The sequence below is a fragment of the Diabrotica undecimpunctata genome, chromosome 2, assembly GCF_040954645.1.
Source record: "Diabrotica undecimpunctata isolate CICGRU chromosome 2, icDiaUnde3, whole genome shotgun sequence".
Classification (NCBI taxonomy): Eukaryota; Metazoa; Arthropoda; class Insecta; order Coleoptera; family Chrysomelidae; genus Diabrotica; species Diabrotica undecimpunctata.
In genome coordinates, this window is record NC_092804.1 from 87,613,392 (window position 1) to 87,639,092 (window position 25,701).

Sequence of the window (25,701 nt, forward strand, 5' to 3'; positions counted from 1 at the left end):
TCTCCAAGGGAACACCAAATCGGCTAAAGAATTCTTTAACAAGTACCTCTGCAACGGTAGCAGCTTCTTGATTTGGTATCGCATAAGCCTCAGTCCATTTCGTAAAATAATCCATGGCTACCAGGATATATTTATTTCCATCATTTGTCTCTGGAAGTGGACCTGCAATGTCGATTGCTACTCTTTCCATAGGACTACCAACATTGTACTGTCTCATGGGTGCCCTCTTTTTACCAGCTGGACCATTACTGGTTGCACACAGTTCACATTTCCGGCACCATCTTCTTACATCATCTTTACAGTTCACCCAATAGAACCGTTCTCGAACCTTTTGCAGAGTCTTCGTGATACCAAAGTGTCCACCTGATGCACCGTCATGCAACTGACGCAATACTTCTGACACTTTACTTTTAGGTACAATTAACTGAAGCTTAGTTTCTGTACCATCATCGTTCTCAAAGGTTCTATACAGAAGATCATCTTTCAGCACTAGGCAATTCCATTGGCTCCAGTAACACTTGACTTCTGGACTACATGCACTAATGTCATGCCAAGAAGGTCTCTCACTTCGACGCATCCAATCCAATACTCTTTTTATACATGGATCATCTGCTTGAGCGTCTTGTAGCTGTTGAGGCTGCCATTGCTCATTAATGACGGTGGTTCGTCTCACGGGGCAAAGTCGTTCTTCTAATTTAAGACAGTGATTACAATTTGCACTGCATGGCCGTCTCGAAAGGGCATCAGCATTTGAATGAACTCTGCCAGCCCTGTGTTCGATCTCGTAATCATATTCTTGTAATCGTTCTAACCATCTTGCCATCTGGCCCTCTGGATTACGAAATTGTAGGAGCCATTTTAGAGCAGCGTGATCCGTGCGAAGAAGAAACTTTCTGCCATACAAGTATTTATGGAAATGCTCACAAGCCTTCACCACGCCTAGCAATTCTCTTCTGGTAACGCAATAGTTTCTTTCTGGTTTTGACAAGACTTTGCTAAAGTAGGCGATGACTTTCTCCTGCCCATCTTGGATTTGGGAAAGAACAGCTCCTATTGCACTGTTGCTTGCATCGGTGTCCAACACAAATTTTCCTGCCTGTCTAGGGTAGCTTAAAATCGGTGCGCTGATCAGAGCCATTTGTAAGTGTTCAAAAGCTCTTTGACACTCTTCGCTCCATGTATATTCTTTGCCTTCTTCTGTCAACTTTGTTAATGGCTTGGAGATATTGGCAAATCCTTTGACAAAACGGCGGTAATATGTACATAGGCCAAGAAAACTTCTAATTTCGTGTTTATCTCTTGGTACTGGCCAATCCTTAATTGCTGCAAGTTTTTCAGGATCAGCTGTTACACCATTACTTGCTACAATATGTCCCAAGTACTTCACTTCTCGTCGAAACAAGTGACATTTCTTCAGACTCAACTTCAGATTCGCTGCCCGCAATCGTTGAAAGACTTCTGTTAGATTATTGGCATGTTCATCGAAGGATCTTCCAACTACAATTACATCATCCAAATAAACCAGGCATGTTTTCCATGTTAGACCTCTTAAAACTGCATCCATTAATCTTTCAAATGTGGCCGGGGCATTACATAAACCAAAGGGCATAACTGTGAACTGCCAAAGCCCTGATCCTATCGAGAATGCGGTTTTTTCACGATCAGCTGGCTCCATGTCTACTTGCCAATATCCACTTTTCAGATCGAGTGTGGAGAACCAACGAGAACCAGAAAGTGTATCCAAAGTATCGTCTATTCTGGGCAAAGGATAACTATCTTTTTTAGTTACTGCATTGAGCTGTCGGTAGTCAATACAAAAACGTGTTGAACCATCTTTCTTCTTTACTAGCACCACTGGTGATGTCCATGGACTATTTGATGGTTCAATTACCCCTTGTTTGTTCATATCTTTGATGATGTCTTCGGCTTCATCTCTTTTCGCAAATGGAAGTCGTCTAGGTTGTTGTCTGATTGGCTGAGCGTCTCCGGTATTAATTTTATGCTTTACTATGCTTGTTTTGCCATTATCCTTCTTATCCATGGCAAAAACATCTTGAAATTCTATCAGCATAGACTTCACTTTTTTAGTTCGTTCATCATCAAGATCTTGGCACGTTTTAATCATCGTCTCAACAAGCTCCTTTGGATACTTAGATTTCGACGGTTTCTCATTAGTATTCATGGAACAAATCGAAGCCACGGGAACACACTGTCCGATCAAAGTTCTTTTACTTAACTTAATAGCAGTTCCCTTTAAATTCATAACTCTTACAGGAACGACATCTCGAATTCTCACCAAAGCTTTTGCCGTTAGGAATTCGGCATTATTCACATCTTCGACCATCCTTAAACTTCCCTCTCGGCAGTAACCATCAGGTCTGGTCATCAAAATTTTCTCACTATTACCGGGTATTGTTACGTCACAAGTAGTTATTAAGCTGATAACATCTTCTTTGTCTTCATGAAACGGCAACTCTTCTCCACTGATCTCGAGAACTCCATCTTTGACATTCAATACAGCCCCAACTTTCCTTAGTAAATCCATCCCCAATATGAACTCATCGGAGATCTCTGCAATTAATACTGTATGTTTCACTGTGGTCTGGCCAATGGATACTGACATATTAGCCTCGCCATATGTATTAATTATCTCACCAGTTGCTGTTCTAAGCTTTACTGTTGCAGGCAATAATTTAAGATGGCCTCGTACTACTTCTGGCCGTGCAATAGTTCTCGTTGCACCTGTATCTACCAAAAACGATCTACATTTATTATTGATACGACCCTCTATGTACAAGCTATGAATTCCACCTGAGGACGTAATGTTCACAGTTACTATGGGGGCTGTGTTTCTCGAGGTCGGCAGTTGCCCCTTGTTGTCGACCCGTTCTAGATTTCCGACTGTTGTATCATTTTCTTGCAATTACGGCGAATATGACCTACGTCACCGCAATTCCAACATCTGGGCTCGCGTCTCTTTGGCATCGTGTTACGAACTACTTTTCGTACCATTTCTTCCAGACGTTCATCGTTTGGTTCGTCGCCTTCTTCAATGGTTCTTACTCGATGACTCCGTGAAGTTTGACTAGCTGTTTCATGTTCCAAGGCAATAGCGAGCGCTTCATCTAGAACTTTCGGTCTTGCTAGTCGTAAAGCTTTCTGTAATTCACTTTCTTTTAACCCATTGACGAAGGTATCTACAGCAATTTCTTCTAAAATGTTGTCTGGTACCTCCGGATAAGCCAACCGCACTATACGAGCAACATCTGCTTCAAACTCTTGCAAATTTTCACTTGCTCGTTGAATTCTACTTCTTAGTTGCGCCTTGTAGACTTGTTGTAGATGGGCATCTCCGTAACGTTTGTCTAGTCGAGTGAACAAGGTCTGGTAACATTTTTCTTGACCCTTAGGAATCGATCTTAGGATATCTGCAGCATCACCTCGTAAAGCAGCAGTCAAGGAAACAGCTTTTTCTTGTTCTGTCCAATGATTGGCTGTCGCAATAGCTTCAAATTGTCTAAGGTATATGGACCAAGAAGACTTTCCATCAAATGGTGGCAATTTGAATCTCATATTATGTGTCGTTTCGTCTCTGGGTAATTCTTCTTTCACTACCGGATCTAAGGCTATTGTATTAACTGGTGGTAGTACTTTTGTGTTAGTTATCATGGTCTCTAATTGCTTGATCTTCTCTTTTACGTCTTCTATCTTGTCGTTTACATTTTTCTGTATTTTATCAAATGTTTTAGAAACTTCTTCAAATTTTTCATTGTTCTTTTTAGAAGTTTCTTCCATCATTTGAGAAACATTTTCAAATTTCTCGTCGAATCTTCGAGATACATTTTCGAATTTCTCATCGAATCTTTTGGAAACGTTCTCTAATTTATCATCATTTTTTTTAGAAGTTTCTTCAATTTTTTTAGAAGTTTCTTCTATCATTTGAGACGTTTCATCGAATCTTTTGGAAACAGTCTCGAATTTATCATCAGTTTTTTTAGAAGTTTCTTCTATCTTCATTAAAACTGCTTCTTCTGCTGACTGAAAATGGAATGTCTCTGGGTCATTTCCATTCTTGTTAAGAACAGTTTTTAGTCGTTCTTGGAGTATCTTCTTCGACCCGCTGCAGTCTTCATCGCGTTCTTCCAGTTGCTCACGCAACTGTTTTACTGAAAGTTGTAATAGCAGCATCTTTGTTCAGGCACACACGTACTTTTTAAATGTTCTTTCGTACAAAGGACACTACCGAACTACGCGGATGTTCCCGATGAACAATACTTTCCAAAGTTCAAAAGTCTTTTTCAAAAGTCACTGCTGAATTTATTTACAAATCTCACACCGGACACCAACTGTAGCGAGATTAAATAAAACGAGCGGTTCGAATTTATATAACTATATTTATTTATAAGTTTACAGTTCGGTACTCTCTTATCAACTCAACTCACTCCCAACAACGTTACATATATATAATAAAGTTACTTTTCGAGAACATTCTGGCGTTGTCCCACCTCTAATTGTCTCCTGTCCGAAGGACGGGCGCTATTGACATGCCGATTCTTACGTATTCTAGATCCGTCCTTCTAAGAATTATGACGTATCAGAGATGGGCTATTTCGTTACAATAGGAATACGTGCTCGAAAAAATTTTTAAATATTAGAAAGAGCAACTAAAATCAAAACAATAATTGAATAATAACACTCAGAAATGTAGGAAAAAAAATGGAATAAAAATAAAATATAGCAAATATTATATAGGAAAATTATATTATATTTCCTATTATAATAGGAAATATTCTCCTTGTATATGTAATGTCAGTGCAAAATAATATCAAAAAATACATTAAATCAAAACAACTCAATACTATACCAAAACATGTACAATAGGAACTTAAGAAATTAATCAATCATACAAATAACTTCTCTACAAGTTCCTAATAAACAAAAGTAATAATATTATTATGATTATGTTTAATTCAAAATAAAAATCTCTATTCTCTACCATCCATGGATTGTAATAATTGTTAACCCTCAATCTCCTTCCGAAAGCTACGATGTATTTACGATTGGGAAAGTGAGGGAAAATCCAAATGCATTAGAATTTAATAATAACCAGTTGCCAAGAGCGCAATAATTTCAACAGAAATAATTGATGTTTTCGAAGGGGGTAATTTTGTTAGGTAGGTATTTCTTAAATGGTAATAAGTAATAATTGTCTGTGTTGAGCGAAGTATTAACATTCCTATTGTTTTTATCTTTGTGTTAAATAAATGTTTTACCTACTATTTATTATATATGTATTTATTTAGTATGTATATAATATGTATTTATTGTATAAAATGTCTATATATTGTATATAATATGTATTTATTTACTTGGTAAGTCAATGTTTAATTTTTCTCTTTTTTACCTAAAAAAGATAGGTATCTATAAAATGAATTATTAGAATCTATTAAAAGACTGTTTATAGTCATAAATTAAAAAATATTGTTAAGAAACAATTGTTTATTTTCTTAAGATTAAAATTTTACACTCTCAACCAGTTCTCCAATTTAGCAATTTGGTGCCCATCCGTCATTTTCAATTATTACGTCATCGAAACGTCTTAAAAACTATTAACAAGTGACTGAGTTCAGTTTTCCAATGAAATTAATCTGAGGTTGAAAACCCCATGTGGATGTGGAAGAATAGCTTCACAGCTTCTCCTGGTTGTCGTAAAAGGCGACTAAATGGAGCAGCGGTCCGCTGTCCAATACCCAAGTTCCTAACCTGTCCCTGTGTGATAGTAAATACTCCCAACTATCATATGACACCCACCAATACCCATCATACACGTCCTGGTACTCAAATCTATACCCGAGAAGAAAACCTCCACTAATACAAAAACCAGTGGAAGAAACCACTAACAAATGGATATAGACTACAAGCCCATAACACATTTTTAGGGAGTCATTTGACCCAACATGAATATAAATCAATACTATGTAATAACTTTAGAAACTATGCCGCCAATTCTTGTCGGTACTCAAAGCATGGGAGTTCAAATTAAGGGTTGCGTCTTAGATTTCTCACCCCTGTTCCAGCCGAAATGTACGGCGTTGAAAAAAATCTATATACCGATCCGAAACTTTGTGTGTGAATGTCGTACTGGGTCAAATTGCCGAAAATGGGGAAACAGTTTTCCGAAAAGTAAAAAAATTTCTCTGCTCATGGTACCAAAATTTTTGTTCAGCATTAGGCTGCAGGTCATTATGTTTGTATTACCTACCTAAGTTATAAATGCCGTACAAATATATTTGGCCAAAACGTCCTTCCCCCTTGAGTAATAAGTTTATCTTACCTGTGACTCAGCTGTAACGATAAGATTTAACGGCATAGTTTCTAAAGTTGTTATTACATATTGTAGTATTAGTTCAGAGTAATAAGGTTTTTGTCGTGATACTCAAAAAGACAGGGTACTAAGTTTTTTTGGTGTATAATGCTTGTACAAAAAAAGTATAACCATTTCTTGCGTGAGATTTATTGATAATTTTTTTTATAAACAATTTACTGTGAAATACATTGAATAACATATGGCTTTGGAGAATTTATTGACGATGTAACCATATTTTAGAACATGTCAGAAGCTTCACAATGACGAATTAGAAAAATTTATATACGTATTTGTTTTTTAGATAAATGCAAAAAAAGAGCAAAACTTCAAAAAAAAATAATAATACCTTAAACTTATCAAAAAACAATTTTACAAAAATATGCTAATTTATTACTTACAAATAGAATGAACATTTTTGTTATTGTCCGTAAAATAATTATTTTTACATATAGCGTATATTTTTCAAGAATACAGAAAGAAAAAAAATTACCTAGGTCAATTAGAGCCAAATTTTTAAAAAAATTTACAGCTTATTTGTTTATAACAATTAAGTGCAGTTTAAGTTATTTTAATTTTGAATATTCAAAGTTTACGTAAAAAATTTTGGTTCAAGGAGGAGGGGTGGTTTTAGGAGAAGCCGAACTTTGCATATTTTTTGGGGTTCTAAAATTAACATTCTCAATAAAATTCAGTTTGTTCTTATGATTTTTAGAGGTTCAGGATTCAGGTTTAGAGTTCGCTCCGTGCGTGACTGACGCGAGACCTACCGCCTTCATCTGGCAGTTTTGGACCTACCAATTTTCAGGTTAAACATATGACATATGTTTGACATTGTTAAATACATGCGAAATTGACAATTATTAATAATTAACTTTTTAATTATATTTTTTCAGTTTATGTACAAAATAAATGTAGTATTAAAAACTGGGTTTCTCAAAATTCATCATAATATATCTTTTCAACCACAAACGGAAAAGAAAGGGAAAAATCTAGTACTGGCAAATCAAGTTTTTTAAGTGAAAGAGCATATATTTAAAAACAGTAGTAGTAAAAGTTATGATATAAAAGCTAAAGTCATCAGGCACTCTGCAGTTAGCTTGAAGCCTTATAAAATATTATTTAAGGTAAATTATTTAAATTTTTCCAATTTCAATTGCATAAAAATGAAGTTATGTGATATTTACTTTTTCATATTAATAGCATGGATCCATCTTTTTCCTTTTTCTAATTTATATGTAATCTTTGGGAACCTATAAAAACTACACTTACTATTTTTGCTATTATTAGCACAATTAAATACGCAATATGTATTTGCACACATTTTTGATAAAATTTATGCGTAAAAAGGTAGGTCCAATTTTGTCACATTTCGCCGCTACGCACGCTGGCATCGTTTCAAAGTACCCCTACCATGGTCACGCACGGAGCGAATATTCAAACAGACAAAATCTAGTTTTTGTTGTGCAAGATTTTAAAAAATTTAAATTAAAATAAATTGCAAAATTATTATGCAAAATCTAATAAATCGATTTTAATGAAATTAAATGGATTTTTATTATTAAATAATAAATATTTTATAAGCGAATTATGAGGATCCTAAGTGCAGTTAAGTGGTTGAAACACATTGAATAAGAAAAGGCTCGTTTTCCTCTCTTTTTTGTATTTATTGGTATTTTGCAGTAAGGGTAATACATTAAAACATTTTAACCAGTCGTATCTTATAGAAAATTCAATTATCGCTATTTGATTTTTTTACAATTTTGTTAAAAAATGAATTATTTTAAAGTTATGAGCAAGGAAAGAAGAAAAAACGATGGTTTTAGTAATTTTTAAATATTCTAACGTAATATATGGCATCCCATGTGATGTGGCTCAGTTTATATTGCTCAGACTGGCCAAAGATTAAGCAAAAACTGGCCCTTCATAAAAGTGATTGCAAACTCAAACCACAATCTACAAGTCTTAGTATTCACGTTAATAGCAAAGACCACAGAGTCCTCTATAATGACACATTCATCTTAGATGCATCTAATAGAGATTTTCAACGAAAAATATTTGAGATGTGTTACATTTATAATGCGAAAAATGCCATCAATCACAAGAAGGATGTGGATAATTTAAGTTCCATCTATACCTTCCTGCTTAAAAAAAATATTTCAGGAATTAAAAAATTGTCGCCCAGATATATGAGTGATATAGGTTAGATTTTTTAACTATTTTAATTTTCCAATTTTAAATATTTTATTTACTTGTATTGTGTTTTTTACATTCTGTAATTCTAATGTTACTTAAGTATTTGTTGTTAACATTTTAGATAATATTTGTCATTTTTACATTTCAAATTATCCCGCTATTTCAAACAAGTTCAGTGACACCGCCGTAAATTGTTAATTACTTTTAGATTTGTTTAAACAACGTGTAAGATTCCAATTTATTTGTTGTTAGGTTTTTATATAAATAGATCGATCTTAATTTAATAAAATACATTGTGAACTATGGATACTTCTCATCATGTATCTAAAAATATATTAGGTATAAACACAGATGACACTTTCTTTGTTTTCAATCCAAGTCACTGAGTTTTTTGCTATAATTTGGGTAAGTGTTTTATTATTTTTATAATTAGTGTCCACCTGTTCATTGTTTCTCTTGTTTGTTTGTACACCAACATTCCCATCGATGAAACCGTTTCCATCTTGGACTCTAAACATCAAATCCCCCAAGACACACTATCTCTTATAAAACATTCCATCTAATACATACTTTTCATTCCAAAATCATTTGTCTTCAAATCAAAGGTGCCCCAATGGGATCCTCCCTCTCTCCCGTAATAGCTGATATTTTCATGGAACATTTTGAAACAGCACCCTGTCCTCATCAAATCTTTGCTGGTTACGGTACGTTGATGACACCTTTGTCATTTGGCCCCATGGTAACGACACATTAGATCTCTTCCTCTCCCACCTGAATGGAATACATCCTAGTATTCAATTCACGATGGAAGTTGAGTCTGAAGCATCTTTGCAATTCCTTGATGTTCTTATTCAGAAAAAGCCACCCCACAGTTTTTCTTATTCCGTGTACCGGAAACCCACTCATACAAACCGTTATCTTAATGCCCAGTCACATCATCACCCCGCCCAACTCAATTCAGTTGTAACACTCTCATTTCTCGTTCCATAAGACTTAGCGACAAAAATCATAGGTCATCCGTGTAATGTATGCCACAACCACTCCAGGGTTCCATTTCCTTTTCTTTTCTTAAAGTAAAATTTGTTGTCCAGATTTTCATTCTGGCAACCTATTTGTTCCTTTGTCATAATAGTGTTTTTGTTTTCTTTGATTTTCTCTCAATTGTGTAAAATATCTTTTATTAGCATGTCTGGGCTTTAGAAATTCCATATTGACTGGTAAGTTGGTTCTGAAATTTCTTCCAGTTAGCAACACACAAGGAGCAGTAAATTTTGTTTTGGAGTTGTATTATAATCTAATACAGCTAGAAATGGATATTTTCTTAGTTTGTACAAATTTTAAAAACAAGTTTTTTATTGTTTGTATTATTTTTTCCACCATGCCATTGCTAAGGAGGATATTGTGGACTTGATGTTGTTACTTCAATATTATATATACGGACAAATTTTAAAAATTCATGAGAACTGAATGGAGGACCATTATCAGAAAATATTTCACAAGGCAGTCCATTAATAGAAAACATATTTTTTAATTGTGTTACAACACTGCTAGCCGTTTAGTTCATTAGTTTGTTAACAATTGCAAACTTCGAAAAATAATCAACGACAACTAAAAAGTCTTGTGAGGCTACTGTCATAAAATCAATACCAATTTTTTTGCCAAGGTATTTCAGGTACATCATATAATTTTAATGTCTCCCTACTGTTGCGCTTATAGCTCATTTGACAAGTCAGACAGTCCAGAACAATGTTTTCTATATCCTTCATCAATCCCGGATAATAAATTGCTTCTTGAGCCTTAATCTTACATGATACTACACCCTGATGAGACTGTGTTTGAACTTGTGTGTGCTGGTAAATCTTGTTTCAGATTATAATATCTGAGAAGAAATGGACTCGATCGATACTTTAAACTTTATTGTTCTTTACACTTACATCGGTAATAATTGACTGAGAGCCTGTTAAGGGCAACTGTCATACACTTGATCTTTAGCGGCGTTGCCAGTACAGTGTTGTCAGGTGCAGTACAAAAATTGAAAGTAAAAATATACGAACAGACTGATGTATAACATCCAAGAAATTCACTCTTCAATTATTCAGGAATAATTAACCTTTTTTTATAAAACAATACATTCGTTAATAAATATATATCATGTCTATCAGACCAGAATTTTTCACCTCAGAAGGTACAGAGCTTTTATGCTCAGGTCACACATTTAAAACATAATATTTAACTTTTTGTAAAGATGGGTCAGTATCAATTGCATTTTGTAATCTTTTTTCATTTTCTTTTGATGTTGCTACAATAGAATACACTTTCAAATTATTTTCATCATCTATAAAATTAGTATTTATGGTTTTATTCAAAGGATCCCTACTTAAATTGTCAGGAACTTTGAGATTCTTACCAGGAACATATTTGAGTGAAAATTTATATCTCATTAATTGCATTGCCAGTCTTTGGATCCTAGGTGACATTTCATCTAAAGGTTTTTTTAACAAACCTCAAAGAGGTCTGTGATCTGTCTCGATTTTAAAATCTATGCCATAAAGATAGAATGAAAATCTTTCACATCCATACACTATACCAAGAAGCTCCTTTTCAATGTGGTTATATCTCCTTTGGGTTGGAGTTAATGACACTGATGCAAATTCAATTTTAATCCCATCTTGCGAGACCATGGCCCCCAAGCCATATGGGCTGGCATCAACAAAGAGTATGGTCTTTTTGTCAGGGTTAAAATAACGCAATGCCTGTTCATTATGTCCCCAATGCCACTCATTTATACTAGAAAGTAAACATCTTAGAGAACTAGTGTGTTCTGATAGGTTTGGTATAAATTTTGCAAGATATACTATGGTTCCCAAAAAACGTTGTAATTCTTTTCGATTAATTGGTGGTGTCATTTTTGTAATAGCTTCTGTTTTATCATGATCAGGTAAAATGCCAATATTACTAATCTGATGACCTAAAAATTTTACTTTTGTTTGACAAAATTTAGATTTCCCCAAATTCAAAGTTAAGCCACTCTATTTAATTTTTCCTAAAACACATTTCAAATTTTTATCATGTTCACTTTTAGAACATCCAAAAACCAAAATATCATCAAAATACGTTATTGTTCCTGATTCACTATCTAAAAGTTCAGACATATATTTTTGAAAAAATTCAGGTGCACAGGTAATTCCATATGGTAATCTCAGATATCTATAACGACCAAAAGGTGTAGTAAAAGTACATAAAAGTGAACTTTCATAATTCAAAGACAACTAAAGAAAAGCAGATGATGCATCTAATAATGTGAAATAATTAGCCCCTGAAAGCATAGCAAATAAAGTATCTTGAGTAGGAATTGGAAACCTTTCTCTTTTAACATATTTATTTAGATACACAGGATCCATACATATTCTAATATCAGATCCCTTATTTTTCGGAACAACTACAATAGGATTTTGCCATTCTGTGGGTTCAATAACTGGTACGATAAGGTTTTTACGTACCATATCATCAAGTTTATCTTTAACTTTGCTCCTTATAGCCAGTGGAATTTTTCGTGTCCCACTTATAAATGGCACTGCATCACTAGATAAAGTTATATTAAAATACTAACACTAGGCTGATCACAAATGTATGATCACATAACGCTTGTAACCTAAGAAAGCGATCTTCTACTTGACTTGTGGTTCTTCATCACATAACTTGTCTATTGATGCGAAAAGCAGTATATGTAGGGTTTCTTCAAGCAATAATTTGCATATATCATCAACAGGGTTGGTACTCTGTTGTCGTCCTCCACTATGAACATATGGGGTAACACTACTTGTGACATAACGATTCCAAGCTCTATGTGAAACCATTTCATGAAAATCCCAAAAGTTGAGCCACTTCATATTGCATTAACCCTTTGTTGATCCATCTCACAATCTCTTGTATTTGGGCAATATCTAAACATCTTCGAGGTATAGTTTAGATGTAATTAATAAAAATACTATTTAAAACAAGTATAATTGAGGATAGTAAAAAAAGAAAAGACAGATAGCCCCAATAACAAAATTTATTTTATTTCATTAAAAATTAATAACAAAGTCGAGGTATTATTATTATTTTAATTACATTAAACTTTTTTACAAACTCCGACTATTTCTGGCATAAAATATTAAGTACTTTGATCCTTATCGATTGTTAACCCTTAAACGGCCGCTGTATCCCCTGAGATATGTTGCCATAGATAATTTATAACGCAAATTCTGTGCAGCAGAGAGCGAGCCGGGCAATGTACGAGTATACTGGAAGATACATGCATTCTTTATAAGTGAAAGCAACATGCGCATGAGAAACAAGCTTGTATTCAAGTGTAGGTTCGAGTTAGTGTAGTTGCAACATGGCGGACAAGCAGTCTATTGATGAGGTAAGACAAATATTAATTATATTTCTTTGTGATTCTTATAATATGACACTTGTCTTTTGTATGTATCCTGTAGTTCACATTGTCCATTCAGGTATCTTTTTGCATATTGTTAAAAATTATATTGTTTAAATTTTTTGATGCAAATATTAATTCTAAAATTGTAAGGTGGTATAAAAAATTATAAAATTGTAGAAACATCAAATTTAGATCAAAGTCTATCAAATCAAATTTAGACAAGACTTAGTTTATTTTTTGTTTCGTAATTTCAGATACCAACCACTAGTTTCTATGGTCAACAGAATACTAGAGTGATATCAGTGATTCCTCCTGATAATCCATATATATCTGATATAGGAGAGTCATCAGACAGTGAGGACATTTATAGTGATTATGAAGATGACTCTGATCCAGACTATGACAATCACAACTCTAACCTACCAGTAGCGTCTTTCATTGAATCAGAATCTGGGGACGACCAGCCATCACAATGGAAAACTGTGAAAAAGAGATCTGAGAATTATAAGTGGGAAAAACTCGACTTTCAACACACTAAATTTCCAACAGAACGTTCATTCTATAAACCCGTTTAAAGAGTTTACACCATTGATGTATTTTTAACGATTTTTTAATGACGATTTGTTTGGCTATATATCAAATTAAACTAATCTATACTCTACATTATCAACAGATGTATCTATCAACACGACGCCATTGGAAATCAATTTTTTTGTTGGCGTGGAGATACTAATGGGTGTGGTGCAAATGCCTGCTTTTGAAGATTATTGGAGTCTTGAAACTCCATATGAAATGATTGCTGAAGTTATGCCTGTAAAGAGATTCAAGAAGCTAAGACGACTCATACACTTTCAAGATAACAAAATCGATGCGATCCGTGAAAAATGTTTATCATTGGGACAAGAGACATTGTTTTCTGTTGATGAAATGATGATAGCATATAAAGGAACCAAGGCAGATAACCTACGTCAATATATGCCTAAAAAACCAAAAAAATGGGGTCTAAAAATGTTTGTTTGCACTGGAGTGTCAGGTATTGTTTACGACTTTTTGGTATATACAGGTTCAAGCATATTTACAAATGCACAATTTTGCAGTTATGAGGAATCTTTGGGAATCGGGGCCAAAATAGTTATACAGTTGTCTAGAACCATCCTAACGCCAAATGAATGTGTGGTTTATTTCGACAACTTTTTCTGTTCTTTGGAACTAATAGAATACCTGAAGAAAGAGCAATGATTGGCAAGTCTTGGCACTATTCGCAGCAACAGACTAAGAGGTTGTATACTAGATTCAGACAAAGCACTTCTCAAAAAAGACCGCAAAAGTTTTGACTACAAAGTTGACAATAAAAATATAGCGGTAGTCAGGTGGGCTGATACTAAATGTGTCACTTTGGCTAGCTCATACATTTCACACAGCCCAGTGCTTCAAGTAAAATGGTACAGTGAAGAACATAAAAAAAAAGTTGATGTCGAGTGGCCTCAAATAGTGAGGCAATACTCACATGGGCGGTGTTAATCTGTCTGATATGCTTATATCACCATATAAAACACCATTCAAATCGAGGAGGTGGTATCTTTGCATTTTCAGCGAGCTCATAGCCATCGCGGTGAATAATGCTTGGTTGCTTTATCGAAGAGATATGGAAGCTTTGGAAAAAAGCCACGAAAAACTAAAAAAATTTCGTGGAAATATTGGAAGATCCCTGATTCTTTCAAAAAACGTAAGAAAATCTCAATGCTCAAGTGCCGATCACCAACCACAAAAAAAAAACCAAATTTCGTAGGTAACTTTCCAGGATTTATTGACAAAGGAAGATGTAAATTGTGTACTGATGGTCAAACTACAGTTTACTGTGAAAAGTGTAAAGTGCGTTTGTGCTTGGTGTCAGGAAAACAACCTAGAAACTGTTTTGCTCTTTATCATAAGAAGTGATTTATTGGGTATTTTTTTTTTAGTGTATATTTTAAGAAAAAATGTTGTTTTTATGTGTTTTTAAATAAATGTATACCAAACATACATTAAAATCTATTTATTTTGTTCAATTTCTTTCCTTGCCCGTTTAAGGGTTAAGCACTGTAATATAGGTATTATCAAGTTGAATAACTTTTCCTTTTTATAGAATATAAAAATTGATAAGAGGATTAATAATAAATAATAATAAATCATGTAGTGAATAATATGAATAAATATATATAAAGAGAAAGATCTAATAATTGGTCAAACCGATTTTTTTATGTTTTGCTTCAAAACAAATAGACAATTGCATTTGCAAATATTTATTACATCACAAAATTAGTACCTCATATTGTGCATTAAACCAGGTTAAGGTATTTAATTGTTGTTGTAATAAATACATACATTGTTTTTAAACATTTAAAAATAAAATTTGGTTGATTAAAATAGTTTATTAGGATCTTTAATCTATATAAAAATAATGCAAAAATCTTACCTTTAAAAAATATTGCACAAATCTTGATTATTAGAATAAGTGTTTTGTATCTTATCCTCTGGTATTTATTTTAATTTGCTTTGATCATTAACAATTTCTTAATTAATTAATAAAGAATTAAATTCAGGAAACTAAAAGTATTATCAAAGGTATTATATATGTAAATAATCACATAATTTTCATGTTATTGCTCACGGTTCGTAGACTTACTCTTACTACATTACTACGGTTGCCTCTTGCCTCTTCCGACTGGGGTGGGGATGCTTGAGTTACGTCACCAGAGTACACAAGAAAGAGGGCAGGTCGATTGCAGTGGTGATTGGTTGAACTATACAGTCTACGAACCGTGGTTGTTGCTGTTGTTCATATGTCAAGGACAAGGATACATAGGCAGCACATAGCACACTAGCATGGTACAATGTGTATTCATTGTACCATGGCACACTACCACGGTTCGTACTCGTAGAGCATTGAAACTTCCGTGTTAACGCATAAAACAATGATTGGCGCATCACCTAGTGACCGGGAGCGTAACTACATATACATGGCGCTAAATTCAAAAGTTTAGTAATATTGCCTAGGATTGTGAACTCATTTTAAAGTAAAGGAAAATTGTTATAATCCTAAAATAACAAGAAAAATCCTTATCATATACTATAGTAAATATTTTTCGTATAGCTGTTGGTTTCTTTTGACTGTGGACTTAATCTATTAGCCGATTTTTCGTATACTTTTTGGGTTTTCTTGTTATGTTGAGACTATATTTATTTTCCATTACATTCAAATGTTAAAGTGATTAAAAAAATTAAAGAATAAAATATATAGAATAAAACCTTTATTTATAACAATGTTACAAGAAATGTTGTGTTACAAGAAATAATAATACAAGCCAAGTGTGGTATAATTTAGTTTTCTTAATTAAAAACAACTGGTCCGTATTTAAATAATTGTTTTGTCATTCTTATGTCAAGGTTTATGTGAATAAAAGAATAATTCTGCAAAAGGCATTTTACTACAATTTTAGTCGCATAAATTTACAATTTAGGGTTCTTAACAGCACTCACCCATTTATCAAACATATCCATATAATTTCGTGAACTTGGAAAACGGTAATGCTTGCTATTAGTAGTATCCATGCAATCTGGAACACAACATCTTTGTTCATTGTGTCCTTGCATAGATAAAATTACACATACAGTCCATCCATGATACAATGAAAGAAAGATATGATATTTAGCGTTCCAAATTTCGTTCAGGTTTGCGCATGACGTCAGGTGGTGAGCATATCTTTTAAATTTCTAATGCATTGCTATGCTATATTATTTGAGGATTTAAGCTTTTAATATCAAATGTGAAACTTTCTAGAGATGCTGTTTTGCTTAGTATGATTAAATATAATTATTGAAAACATGTTTAATATTAGAAATCAATTAAAAACATGATTTTTTATTAGTAGGCCAGATACATCTAATTATAAATATTATACTATATAATACTCGTACTTTCATTAAAATAAAGTTAATAATTAAATTGTAATGTGTTACATGATAAAAAATGTTAAAGTTGCCGTAGTAATAAAGCCTATCAGTTATATTTTATTACATTAAGATCTCTTATAGATTAATTTTATAATTAATGGTCACACAGCCTAAGAACTATTCAAATCTAAAGATGAATATAATATTTATCTCTATATTTTACTGAATAATAAGAAAATACTAAAGCATATTAATTATTCATGAAACATTTGGGTGGAAAGGTATTTTAAAAATAATAATAATAATAATAATAATAACCTGTGGGAGTTTTTTGTCAGTTCTTCTATCAGGCGCGGCCCCCTGCGAATGGGGGATACTCTCTGGGTATTCTTAGAACCGATACCCAGAGGGTAGCAGGCATACCTGCCGTGGAACAAAAACTGACACCTGGCAGTAGGTATAAAATGCACACCCATGAAAATGGAGTTTAATAATTTATGTTTAGGGTCGCTGCCTGGGGATCGCCAGGGCACGTCTGGAGCCGGCGCTGGACGTGACAGCATGCGGGACGTCGGTGGCAGGGTGTTGAGGAGGCGGGCCCCTGTCATACAATCAGCTACAGCCCAACAACAAGAAGAACCACAAATGAGCCAAACAACAACACGAGCTCCACCCGCTGAAGGTGCTGCGCTGGAACATCAGCCGGCGCTCACTCAAGCGCGACGACCGAGGCAGCGCATGAAATGGACTGTGTCTATTAATGAAAACATTTTGCGTTTCTATTACAAGGTGACGAACCTCGGTCGAGAAACGATCGGCTATCGACAACAACTGTATGCCGAATTTTGCAGGGAGTACCCAGAGATTCAAGTATCTGAACAGCGAATAGCAGATCAATACCGGGTAATTATAAGAAATAATCTTATCCCAGAGGCTAGACGCGATACTATCAGAAGCGAAGTCGAACGGGAGATTCATAACCAAGAGCTAGTTGTGGATCAAGTCCATAATCAAATCCCAAATGAGCAGATTCCTGAGCCCATCATACAAGAAACTCAACCTGTTAACACGCAGCAGGACAACAACGAGTTGCACGATAGCCTGGTAAGAGAAATGGCACGTGCCGTACAAGAGTTTAATGGTACAAACCCACTTAGCAGACCACCGCTACCAAAAATAAACTCTTGTAAGAAACTAGGTGGGCTGTTACAAATTATGAACACTGAAGTCCTACCCAATTATATCGTGGAAGCCCATACATTAGAATATTTGCATATGCTGATTTATTGTGCAGCAACAGCAATTGCTAATGTTATGGGCATTAAGATCAGAACACGGCGGGGAATTAATATCGGAAGGACTGAAAACAGAATTGCACCCTGGGAAAAAAGACTGCTGAGTAAAATTGAATTATTGCGCAGGGATATTGGACAAATTACAGAATACATCCGAGGAGTAAGAAGTCGAAAAGTAATTAAAAGAACTGAAGAAATAATTCTGAACACTCCAAGACACTCACAACATGATGCAGAGAACAACACAGCTCAACACTGCCTGGACACATTAAAACAAAAACTCTCCGTTTATTCAGGTCGCCTAAGGAGATACAAAGTTAGTAACAACCGTAAATGCGACAATATACTTTTTGAGAATGCAGAGAAGGCTTTCTATAGAAAACTTAATTCCACCGTAGAAAATGTAAATAAATCCTACCCAAGCCAAGAAGAAATTCATGAGTTTTGGGGAAACCAACTTTCGACGCCAGCTACTCATAACAACAATGCTGGATGGATTGAACAAACGACGAACAACTGTCAACACTACAGTAATATTCCTTATGAACCTTTCACCACTGAAGAAGTCTCGAACATTATCAAAGAGCTTCATAACTGGAAATCTCCTGGACCAGACGGAGTTCAAAACTTCTGGCTAAAGAAGTTTTGGAGTGTTAATGAGCTTTTAACAGCATTTATTAATAATATTATTTCTAATTCACAGGAAATACCATCATTTCTTACTCAGGGAACCACTTATCTAATACCGAAGGATCAAAGTAACACCCAAGATCCAGCAAAGTACCGCCCAATTACTTGTCTTCCAACTTTGTACAAATTGGTCACATCCTGTGTGGCCCGGCGTATTTACCAACATTGTGCTCTGAACAATATCATAGAGCCTCAACAGAAAGGATGCGCTAAGGGGTCCATGGGCTGCAAGGAACAACTTATTATCGACTCAGTCATTTCTAACCAGGCATACAACAAAAAAAGAAACCTTTTTACTGCCTTCATTGACTACAAGAAGGCTTTTGATTCAGTGCCGCATGAATGGCTTATAGATATATTGAAAATATATAAAGTCGATGATAATCTCGTGACCTTTTTGAAGCATATAATGGCAGAGTGGAAGACTAAAATTCACCTTCAAATACCGGGTGAAATTAATATCGAAACTGAAGATATCCCTATTAACCGGGGGCTTTTCCAGGGGACTCGTTAAGTCCACTTTGGTTTTGCCTAGCAATGAACCCACTATCTCAGCTGCTGAACTCTACTGACTCAGGTTTTAGCATCAAAAATAACAACACTGTTGTAGCGAAGCTTAATCATCTGTTGTATATGGATGATTTAAAATTAATGGCTTCCACTCGAAACCACCTAGATGAGATGCTAAAAACTGTAGAAAATTTCTCAAATGATATCAGTATGAATTTTGGACTAGACAAGTGCCGTATACTAAACATAGTCAGAGGAAAGGTTCAGCCCGGAGGTTTCGATATGCAAGATGGCCAAAACATCGAGGCAATGGGTGAAAATGATATGTACAAATATCTCGGAGTAAAACAAGTGCGGAAAATTGACCATAAACAAATGAAAACCGAACTAACTTCGGAGTTCGTGCGAAGAGTAAGACAACTAAATCGGTCATATCTTAACAGTAAAAATTTGTTTAAGGCATTAAATACGTACGCCTGTTCCGCGCTGAGCTACTCATTTGGTATTATAAAGTGGTCAAAAACGGTAATAGAGGGTCTTCAGCGGAAAGTAAGAACACTTCTCACAAAGGCGCAAAAACATCATCCACGTAGTGCAGTAGAGAGAACAACATTACCGCGGTATCAAGGGGGAAGAGGACTTATGGATATAGGTGAGCAATTGGATAAACAAATTGCTAATTTAAGAACTTATTTTCAGGTACAGGCTGAGACATCTACTTTACATCGAGCAATTTGCGCAGTAGATGATACGACGCCGCTTAAACTGAGGGAACAAGAAATGCGCATAAACCACCTGACTAAGCAAGGCAAAATGCGCGCCTGGATGAGTAAACCTCTGCATGGGCGACATCTTAATGAGATCAGCCAAGAATATGTCGACAATACAGCGTCGAACTATTGGTTGACATCAGGAAAGATGTTTCCCGAGACTGAGGGTTTCCTACTTGCCATTCAGGATCAGGTTATTCCAACTAAAAATTACCTGAAATATATTGTTAAAGATCCTCAAGTCCAAAATGACAAATGCCGATATGGATGCCAAGCCCAAGAAACCATCCGTCATCTTACCGGTGGCTTCCAGGCGTTTGTCGGAACTGATTATAAAGAACGCCATGACTCAGTAAGAAATATTATCCACCAAGAACTAGCTGACAAACTGGGACTTCTCCAAACCGACCATCTTCCTTATTATCAATACGTCCCTGATAGAATGCTTGAAAATGACAACTACAAGTTATACTGGGACCGCACTGTGCTTACAGACCAACCAGTGGCCCATAATAGACCCGATCTCATACTAGTTAATAAAATTACTAAGCAAACAACACTTATTGATGTGGCGATACCCAACACCAATAATTTACGTGTTAAATACAACGAAAAGATCGCCAAGTACAGAGATCTAGAAATACAAATCAGGAGACAATGGAGAATGGAAAGTACCCAGACGATACCTATTATTCTTTCTACCACTGGAGTCATCCCGAAGAGCCTCCTAGAAAACATAAAAAAGCTGGGTCTAAATGAACATCTATATAAGATTATGCAGAAAGCTGTGTTACTTTCGACGTCCAGATGCGTACGAAAATTTTTGGGAGATACACCGACATACCAAGTCACCTAGGACTCGATAACATGGAAAGAGTCCCACCAGAGCTCAATCCTTTTGATACCGTAGGTATCTGGGATGAGTGAATTTTCCCCTTTGAGGGAGTGTGAGCCGTATGGCTAAATCTGGAATAATAATAATAATAATAATGTTTATTTAGAAGCTTACATAGATTACAAGAAACAAAAACAATATTTAATATTAAGTAAATAAACATAAAAACTCACTGAAGTAGAGCTACTATAAAAGTAGCGCCCCTTGTGCGTGAGACTTACAAATATATAATCAAACAAAGAAATATTTAGCAATTGTATACATATAAATAGTAAGTTACATATGCGTACTTTCATTAAATACATTAATTTTAATATAACATGTGACACAACTGTGAGTACACAAATGTAAGTACATGATATTAATTGCAGTAAATTCAAGAAATGTAGTTTTTAATATATATTTATTACTATTGTCCATAATAAATCAGTTCTTCATCGAATTGTATTGTTTTTTTAATCCATTGTTTAATTTCATATTTATATCTATGTTTTTTATAATTTTTAATTTGTTTTAAATTTTCTGGTAGACAATTATAAAATTTGGCTCTATGTAATCAACATATCTCTGGAGTATAGATTTATTACATTTAGGTAAAATTGCAGTATTCCTTGAATATCTAGTTTGTTGGGCATGATTGTTAAAGTTTAGTACCTATTATCTTTTTTAAATGTATATGTATAAGGGATTTTTAACAGAATAATTTATTTACAATTAAAAATTGACTTTCATTGTATAACAGCTCGCTAGAATATCTTAAATTTTCCCATAAATAATTCTAATTAGCCACTTCTGAATAATGTTTATAGAATTCATGTAATTATTCCGTATTCCACTCCATCCTAAAAGGCCATAGGTAAATTGAGATTACATAAGTGCATAATAAAGAATTCTTCAATGAGCTATTCCTAAAAATTGTTTTAAAAATTGAAATCTTGATAGTACCCCTCTTAATGTACCTATTATATTATTTGCATGAGAATTCCAACGTAGATATTGAATCTCGTATGTATATGAAATTTCATTTTTTAAAATTACTTTTAATGAGCCAAGATTTGGGAGGTTACTTACATACGATGCAAATGGCATATATTTTGTTTTATCTACATTTAAGGTGAGCTTATTAAACTGAAACCATTTCTGAATTGTAACAAAGTCTGTTTCGGCTTTTTGTTTTAAATTACCCCATGTATTTGGATCATAGAGAATAGCTGTGTCATCTGCAAAGCTTATTATCTTACCTGTAATTTTCAGTCTGAATAGATCATTGATGTAGATATTGAAGAGAATTGGTCCTATGACTGTTCCCTGCGGGTTACTGATATATTTATTATTTTATATTTATGATTAATATACATTTTTACATAAATCATTACACCATCGTTTTTTTTAATGATCCTGACTTGTATATTAATCTATAACCCTCAATTTGAAACAAATTAAAATAATTTTCTTTGAAAGTTTCCATTAAAATTACAAAATCGAAATCTCTCTTTACAACGGCATACATTTTTTTTACAGCTTCTTATATTCATATGCATAATATTAAAAGGTTGTATTAAATTATTAATTAAGGCATTAAAATTTGTGATTGATTTCAATAGTTTAATAAAAATATTAAAATCTGTTAATATAAATAATAAAAATATTTTTCAAACAAATATTAAAACATAGTTTTTTTGTGAAAAAACAAATCCAAGACAAATAATAAAGGTCCATACGTTAATCACAATAATTTAATTCACTATTTTTTTTAATTTTCGTTTCCGTGTAATGGTAGCATTATATAAATCACTATTTAATGATCTTATGCGAAAATACATTCGTGAACGAAAAAATAATGTTTTGGTTTTAATCGGACAAGGAATTGAAGAACTCATACTGATTAATGTTTTTAAATAATTTTTAGTTATTAACAGATTATCAGAATTGACAGCCTGAAATATTTTTTCAAGTTCTTGCATTTGCACCATTAATTCTGGAGAGGGTTTGGATAAACCTCCCTCATTTAAATGAGACACCCAAGTATATTCGTTTGAGGCTGACATAGATGCTTCTGGCTGTTGTAATTTATGACAAATATATCCTGCTAAATTTTCCAGTCCGTCGTATTCGATATCGGTTAATTCCTTGTCTAAAATATCTTGAAGACCTTCGGTTTTATTATGCTTATTAATTGAAGAAAAATAATTTGCACATAAATTTACTTCATCGATAGGCACATCAGGTGTTGTATCCACTTCAACATTTCCAAAACTGGACAACGATCCTTCATTCCTACCAAGAATGTAACAACGCAGTCGGTAAGTAAATTCCAGAGCATTTGGATGATCATTAAGTCCTCCTTTTGTTCTAATAGCGCCAAAAAAATTTTCCAATACATCTTGGTTCAGTCTATAAGTCAAGAGATATTTTATGGAAAATGTCGCCTGAAGGTCATCAAATAATAATTTTAATGATGTATTTGTCATAATAACACCTAAAAAGTATATAACAAAGATTTATATTTTTATGGGGTTCATAATTAAGTTAGATAGACAATTATTTTATTTTACCTTTTTGAAATGGAAGTAAACCTTTTTTTCCCTTTACTTTAAGGTTCGTCATTACATTCGTCATATCGTCAATAATGCTCTTTTGTAGTTCTAATGCTAAACCATAAGCTTTGGGTCTATCTCTACTGTCTCGCGAATAAATTCTTACATTTATTATATCAAACCAGTCATTTACCTAAAATGTGTAAACCACTCATTAATTTAAAATAAGTATGCAGGAAATAAATCAAGACCACTCACAAGTTTAAAAAACTCCGCACACTCCATCCAGTTTGGTTGTTTTAGTAAAGCCATACTTCCACAACGAGAAATAGCCATAGAGATTGTATGTGAAAATAATTTGGTAGCTATTTTCACCTTCTGCCGTGCAGTTCCTTTAACATTAAGACTCTCTTTAGAGATTTTATGGCTTATTTTTAAGTCTGACGTACTTGTTGCATCCAAAAGTTCTTCTATTATTGATGTATTAATTTCTTTATCATTTATAATAAATCCTTCATCCACAAAATGATTACGGATTAGTTTTATCAAGTGCGGAACATCAGCAAACACATAAACGTTTTCATTATTTACAGGATTCTTAAAATATGTGTTATTGATATTTATATTTAACTCGTTGTGGAGTGACCTATTTCCACCCCCCAAGTCACTTACCATGGCCACGACTTGGAAACCTGCAAGAAAATACAGAATAAAAGTTATTTCTTATTCTTAAATATGTTAAAAATTCATAGTGTACATACCTAATGACTCTACAAACTGTATTAACTCAAATAATTTATCTTTGCTAAGTTTGAAATCGAAGTCATAAAAAATGGGCTGCTTCCAACTTCTAAATAATCCCCTTAGCATTACCACTTGAACATAACTGTACGGCGTAAGAGTTTCATCATTAGCTTTGTCGTATAAATAATTCTTTCGAATTTTCATCTCGTCAAATGAGATAACACATACTTTATCGAAAGAACTCATTTCAGCAAATTTCATTATATTGAAAACCTTTTTTAATATGCCAGGTGCAATCTTAATTTTTGCCAGCCATGATCTAAGTGTTGACACAGCAGGGAATGGATATCCTTTTTTTAAAAGCAATCTGTAGGCTCTTGGACCAGCTGAATATATGACTATTGACTTACATATATCTTCAACTGTCCATCTTAGTCGTGTTTTGGAATGCTCTAATTTTCTTAACTGCGTATTACTAAACAGGTTTCCAATTATACTTTGTCTCCCTTCTAAAAATTTTATTTTTTCTTGGAGACTAGCAATCAAGTTATCTCGATCATCTACTACTATATCTGTATTGACTCTAAAAAAAAATTAAAATAAATATCATATCTGATCCATTTATTTATTTTTCTGAGTTTATTTTTTTGACACGTCCTCTTATCCGCTACTCGTCAATAGTTAAATATAATATTTTTAATAAAAAATATAAGCAATACACTACCCAATGTTTCGAGCAGTTAAAGGTAAGCTTAACATAGCAACAGCATTATTAGGCCTACTATCACTGCTTGTATCTTCACCGAAAGAGCCACCAACACCACCAAAATTGTCTCTAAAAGTATGTAAAAATGAAATATGTTAATATCCCCGCATTAAATCTTTTAATATTTTGGAATTAAATTACTAAACAATAAGAAACTAAGCCTAAACTGTTATATATGAGTCCGGCAGCGGAATAAGAGACACTGTGGAAAAGACTAGGGGTCGATAGTGAGGTTAGGTGGGGGAAGGCCGTGGGTCTACGCATAGCACACTACCACCTAGCATTGAAACTTCCGTGTTAAGGAATAAAACAATGATTGGCGCATCACCTAGTGATCGGGCGCGTAACTATATATACATGGCGCTAAATTCAAAAGTTTAGTAATATTACCTAGGATTGTGAACTCATTTTAAAGTAAAGGAAAATCGATATAATCCTAAAATAACAAGAAAAATCCTTATCCTATACGATAATAAATATTTTTCGTATACTTTTTGGGTTTTCTTGTTATGTTGGGACTATATTTATTTTCCATTACATTAAAATGCCAAAGTGGTTAAAAAAATTAAAGAATAAAA

General features: G+C 33.9%; 2 protein-coding genes across 2 annotated transcripts in view; one reads left to right on the plus strand and one right to left on the minus strand.

The window, feature by feature from the left end:
* The window catches only part of LOC140434718 (hepatic sodium/bile acid cotransporter-like), a 197,187-nt gene extending 181,492 nt beyond the window's left edge, over window positions 1–15,695 (minus strand). The window contains exon 1 of the mRNA XM_072523184.1: window positions 15,439–15,695. The gene's annotated coding sequence lies outside the window, so the exon portion shown is untranslated. The remainder of the gene's footprint in view (window positions 1–15,438) is intronic.
* Window positions 13,716–14,222, plus strand: LOC140433771 (uncharacterized). The gene has a single exon (XM_072521748.1). It carries the CDS (start codon window positions 13,716–13,718, stop codon window positions 14,220–14,222), a length of 507 nt encoding a protein of 168 aa, XP_072377849.1.
* Window positions 15,696–25,701: the final 10,006 nt, after the last annotated feature.

Excerpts from the sequence above, each read along its gene's own strand:
- LOC140433771 (XM_072521748.1), top strand. The coding sequence starts at position 13,716 with ATGGGTGTGGTGCAAATGCCTGCTTTTGAAGATTATTGGAGTCTTGAA.